Source organism: Lactuca saligna, chromosome 7 (assembly GCF_052625555.1).
Source record: "Lactuca saligna cultivar CGN05327 chromosome 7, ASM5262555v1, whole genome shotgun sequence".
NCBI lineage: Eukaryota > Viridiplantae > Streptophyta > Magnoliopsida > Asterales > Asteraceae > Lactuca > Lactuca saligna.
In genome coordinates, this window is record NC_136423.1 from 17,846,942 (window position 1) to 17,853,193 (window position 6,252).

A 6,252-nucleotide genomic window follows, 5' to 3' on the forward strand; every position below is an offset into this window, starting at 1 on the left:
TATGATTAATTGTACTACTAAGTACTAACCCTCAGTACAATATATCACTTTTTTATATATTGTGGTTGGCATCAAAGTAGATAAAGTATAGCTATCCGGATATTAGTCTTGATTTCTTTAAAAGAGAGACCATGTCATATTGTGAAATATCAGATTTCGATCAGAAAAAGTCAAGTGTTTATCACAATATGAAAAGAGCACCGACCTACAAATGAAAGACTTGGCTTTAGATTAAATATGATCATCATGCTAAATTGATAGATTGTAAATTTTCCTAATTCTAAAGACTTAATCTGCAAAAGGGTATGGCTACTACAAGAGCCACTTTTGTAAACTGTATATGCATGACATGCTTGTATATCCTGATTATTTCACTACAACACTGCAAGTCAACTGATATATTGACTAAAGTAAGTCCAATCTCATTACAGCAGACTCTTGTCTCTTCCAATCAAGTCTTTGAGCTAGGGTTCTTCAGTCCAAGTAATTCAAGTAACCGATATCTCGGTATATGGTTCAAAAATATTCTCCCAAGAAAATTTATATGGGTTGCAAACAGACAAAATCCAATCTCAGTTTCCGACACCAATCCCACCCTCACAATTGGCAACAATGGGAACCTGAGAATCCTAGATGATGACCAAAAGACTGTTTGGTCAACAAGCATAAAAGTCCAGTCAAACGAAACAATCGCAAAGCTTACAGACACAGGATGTTTTGCTCTTAACGATACCATCTCAGGGTTGACTTTGTGGGAAAGTTTTGACTATCCTGGTAACACTCTATTACCAGGCATGAGAGTTGGGACGAATGGGAAAACACAAGGGAAAGATTTGTTGACATCATGGAAAAGTGATAATGATCCAACACTTGGAGATTTTGTAGTTGGGCTTTCGGAAGAGCAGCCACCACAGGCTTTCACATGGCGTGGTTCAAAACCGTATTGGAGAAGTGGGCCATGGGATGGAGGAAAGTTTATAGGGATACCAGAGCTTGAGGCTGGCTACTCGAATCTAATGACTCTCATGCCTGAGAACTCACAAGGAGGAGCATACATCAGCATTAACATTCATAGCTCATCAGATATCAGATGGCTTTATTTAAGAGATAATGGTGTGTTGGAGTTGAATTCCTTGGATGATGTTCGTAACATATGGGAGTTTAGGTGGGAAGCACCTGCGAATCCTTGTGATGTTTATGGAGTTTGTGGTGTTTTTTCAATTTGTACAAACAAGACTCGTATTTGTGAGTGCTTAAAAGGGTTTGTACCACAGTCAAAAGATGAATGGAGTATAAGTAATTGGACTAGGGGTTGTGTGAGACGAAATGAACTTTTGTGTGAGAAGAATGAAAGTATTTTGGCTTCTGGAAAAAGTAAACCGGATAAGTTTCAGGTGGTAAGTGGGATCAAGCTCCCAGATTATTATCAATACTTTCCTTACATGGATACGGATGATTGCAAGAGCTTGTGTTTGGGTAACTGTTCTTGTAAGGCGTATGCTTTTGTGGAAGGGATAAACTGCATGATTTGGGAACAAGAGCTTATTGATATCGAGAAGTTTTCATTTGGTGGGGAGAATCTTTTCTTGCGCCTTGCCTTTGAGGAATCAGGTAAATTCAAATTCTTGATTTTTGTAGATTTTTTTTTACTTCTTTATAACTATTAACACATGTTTATAGGTGAAGAAACAAAAGGAGCAGCAGTAGCAGTTGCCATCAGTATCTCAGCCATAGGTGGTGTACTTGCCTTAGGTGGTTTCATATTGTGTTTATACAAGTGGAAAAAAAATAAAAAGGGTAAGAAGATACGATTTATGATTATCCAGATACTTTTACCATGAGATAGTTAAGAAAAACAATTTATTCAATGGTTGCTGCTCTTAGTCTAAAGCACAGCCAAAAGAATGTTTGTTGTCAAAAGAACCCATTTCTAATTTAATTTTAGATATCTTATTAATTTGTGTGTCAAAAATTTATCTTTGTAGGAAAGAAAACAAAGTTGAATCACTTAAGTTCGGAGGATCATATTGTCTTAAAGGATACGCTACAAGAAGATGAGCTTAGCAAGGAGTCTTATGAATTGCCTATATATAAGTTCCAACAAATAATAGCTGCCACCGAAAACTTTAGCTACAGAAACAAACTTGGTGAAGGAGGATTCGGTGCTGTTTATAAGGTAATAAACTAGTATTTACAAACTTCTTTATTTGCATATTTTCCAAGCAATTAATTGACACAAAACCAGCACTAACTACTTTCATAAATGATTAAAATAGGGAATGTTAGATAATGGACAGCAGATAGCAGTGAAAAGGCTGTCAGGTCATTCTGGGCAAGGATTTGAAGAGTTTAAGAATGAAATCGTGTTGATTTCTAAGCTCCAACACAGGAATCTTGTTAAACTTTTGGGTTGCTGCTTTGAAGGGAAAGAAAGATCATTGATTTATGAGTACATGATAAACAAAAGCTTGGACACCTTTCTATTTGGTCAGTTTGAATGGATTGATCACTTTTCATTTTCACTTGTAAAATCATCATAATTTAGAAATAACTTGTATTATGTATGAAATAGATCCAAAGAAACGTATGCAACTTGATTGGGCGACTCGTTTCAACATCATTCAAGGAATTGGTCGTGGACTTATTTATCTCCATCGGGATTCTAGTTTAAGGATCATACATAGGGATTTGAAATGTAGCAATATTCTACTAGATGACAAAATGAATCCCAAGATATCAGATTTTGGATTGGCACGTACTTTTCAAATAACACAAGAGCTAGCAAATACTCGCAGGATTGTTGGAACATAGTGAGAATCATTCATTTCACATGTAGATTTGTGATTCTTGAGAACATTCTAACAATCGGCTTTTTATATTATGAAATGCAGTGGCTATATGTCTCCTGAATACGCCATGAGAGGAGTAATTTCAGAGAAATCGGATGTATTTAGTTATGGAGTAATGCTATTGGAGATTATAAGTGGTAAAAGGAATACCGAATTCATACATAACGAACAAATCTATCCACTCGAACACGTAAGTATAAAATTTAACGCACAAAACCATACCACATAACTTCTCCCATTTACATATAACAGAATACATACCGTTAAATGTGACTTGAGAGTTGTAGATTGGCCCGACCCGGTTCTATTTTGGGTTTACGTTTGTACTTTGACTATATATAACGGCTCTAGGGTTTTATTTGTGAAATAATATCGGTTCCAAGCTCATGAATAAGAATATTATCTCATGTGTGGACGTAAGTCACATTAATCGAACCATATTAAATATTATATCTTTTTGTGTGTGTGTGTGATTATTCTCGTTTATTCTTTCAGGCATGGAAGTCATGGAATGAAGGGCAAGGAGTAGAATTGATCGATGAGACATTAGGAGTGTCAACAGAAGGTTTGAGATGCATACACGTGGGACTTCTTTGTGTTCAGGATTTGGCTGAGGATAGGCCAACAATGACAGAAGCAGTGTCTATGTTATGCAGTGAAACTCATCTCCCAGAGCCAAAAATGCCATTATTTACTTTACAAAGGTTGTCTAGTACCAATGGCATTGGTCAGGAATTCAAGAACATGTGTTCTAGAAATACAGTCACTCTATCCATGATGGAAGGGCGATAGCAAGTAATTGAGCTAACATATCTATTTGTTATATATGTATGATTTGTAATTAGCTGACTTGGCTCTCAAGCAAAATTAATGTTGTATGTTGTGATCTTGGTGATAGTTTCTTGTAATACACATTCGAATGTGTAAGATTATATGTGAAATCCAAGATTATCTATCTAAAAAAGATAGAAGTAGATTACATGATGCAAAAATGTAACTCTTTTAATAATAATTCAACAACATAAAGCATAACACATTCATCACCAGCATTACATATAACAACTAGCATTGTTCACATCAAGTACATTGTTATAAGTTACATAGTTTCAAGTTTTTAAAAGTACAATAGATTATGTTACACAAAATAATTTCATACATTCTTGCAAATCCTTCCTGCTTAACGGTTACCTAAAAATACAAGTTATTTTGAAAACGGTCAACATATATAATGTTGGTGAGTTCATAAGTATGGTTGAATAAAAGCCTTTGTATCTTTTGTAAAAACCAAGAAAATCCGATATTTTTTGTAAATTGTCTGAAAATATGTAAACATCAAGTATAAATGCATGTGTGAATTTCATAGTTATAAATTATATGAGTGTAGTTTAGATTCATTGCATTATGAATAAATGATAAATGTATATGAATAATTTCCCCAAAAAATCCGATATTTTTTGTTTTATAACAATGTCTAGATTCTTGTATCATTAAATAAGTCGTTTTGCATTGATACAATCGAAGAGTTTATCTTCGAAAGGTTAGATTTTTGGTATTGAATCCCTATGAGTCGTTATAACCATACATGATAATGACTAGGTTGCCCGTCTTGGTATTTTTTTTCCAAATGCCGATATTGCCCAAAATTTTGTCGCCCTAGACTGGCCTAGTCTAGCTGTAGCGAACAGCTAAGGCGTGAGGGGTCATCCCGTATAGATCTATACACAAACTCCCGCTTTCCTACCTAGAAACTCTGATTATAACTACAAGCTACGATTGTACACTCAGAAGTGCCAACCGACATGTATCACTAGATTCTCAACCCATTTTTGTACTATGTTTAATGTTTACGTATATGTGATATGTTTTTGTATTCGAAAGGTACATATATAAGTATACGAAGTTTAATGATTATGCAAAAGTACAGTTACAATCTACTAGCATGTGAAATTTCCATTTCAAACCCTATTAGCATTTAATTAGACCACAAAGGCCCAATAACATGTAAGAGGGTAATTTAGGCCTAATAGGCATATAAATGGGCCACAAGAGCCCAATAAACATGTAATTTATAGCTTAGGCCTAAATTAACATGTAAGTGAGTCGCAAGGCCCGATAAACACGTCATGGAAAACATTGTGCCCAATATACACTTAAATAGGCCCTTAGGGCCCAATGGCCAAGTAACATGAATATTAGGTCCAATAAATAGTTATCGACGTTTTTCGTTCATTTGTTTTGTTTTGTTGTTTGTTTTAGCTCGACGTTTACTAGATTGATGATAAGAAGCTTTCTTTTTGTAAAAATGACATTTCTGGCCAATAATCCTACAAATTTTCAATTAAGGCCCAAAGTTTTGTAAAAATGACATTTTAGTCCATAATTTATAAAAATTTGCAATGTTGTCCCAAATGTTTAGAAACTCACAAATTTAATCCAAAATTTTATATTTTGACATTTATTGCCTAGTTTTGCAGAAAATTGCATTTTCAGCCTCTTGTTTGTAAAAGTTGTCACTTTCGGCCAAATCTTTGATAAAAGTTACATTTTTTGTCCAATTTTGGAATATGCGTTATTTTACCCCAAAATTTGGCATATTTACGTTTATGATTCAAACTTTGGCCAATTTACATTTTAATCCCCAAAACCTTTTTTTTCGCAATTTTGGGCCCAAAATTGTGAGGCCCAAAATTTTGGCCCATTAAGCCAAAATTTACATTCTTGGTCCTTTGGACAGTATGTTTATCATAAAAATCCCTTTTTAGACAAGTAGGACCTGTTTGGTCCCTATAAAAATATAAATGTCACTTTTTGCCCTTATCTTTTGTTTTCTTAACAATTTTTTATCTTTAACAAGGTTTTTGTTGAAATCTTTTGTATCTTAAACATGTAATCACTTTTGGCTTGATAATGTGATGTATATAATGTCATAGTTCATAGATCTTTGCTTAATATTACTTAAAATTTCGAGATTTGCTAAGATCTAACCCATTTTTACCAAATAAACTAAGAATTCACACAAAAGATGTTGGGTTTTGAGCAATCTAACACTTCCTAAGTGTGTATGCAACCCTAATAAACCTTGGATCTATGTTTGTCTAAATACATGCAAAATAATAATTTTTCCCAAGGTTCATAACCTATCTAACATGGCATGGGGTACTTTTAAACATAAAAGAATTAGTTGAGATTACATACCTTTTGATGATGAGTTTGATTCCTAAGGAGTTTGAGGGCCAAGCACCAATAGTGTGAATGCCTCAAATGGAATCACAAATCACTACAAACTCTTGGAAAACTTTGAGAGAGTGTATACACACTTATAAAATCGTCCACACACAAACACACATACTAGTTACACTAGTGGCTATTTCATGCAACATAAGCATGCTTATATAGTGTACAT

General features: G+C 34.2%; 1 protein-coding gene across 1 annotated transcript; it reads left to right on the top strand.

The window, feature by feature from the left end:
• Positions 1 to 288: 288 nt before the first annotated feature.
• LOC145005176 (G-type lectin S-receptor-like serine/threonine-protein kinase At1g61550) lies at positions 289 to 3,736 on the top strand. Its single transcript, XM_078964226.1, has 7 exons — positions 289 to 1,611; positions 1,681 to 1,797; positions 1,986 to 2,176; positions 2,277 to 2,487; positions 2,573 to 2,810; positions 2,892 to 3,039; positions 3,345 to 3,736. Exons 1-7 carry the CDS (start codon positions 306 to 308, stop codon positions 3,639 to 3,641), a joined length of 2,508 nt encoding a protein of 835 aa, XP_078820352.1. The 5' UTR covers positions 289 to 305; the 3' UTR covers positions 3,642 to 3,736.
• The last annotated feature ends 2,516 nt before the right edge of the window (positions 3,737 to 6,252 follow it).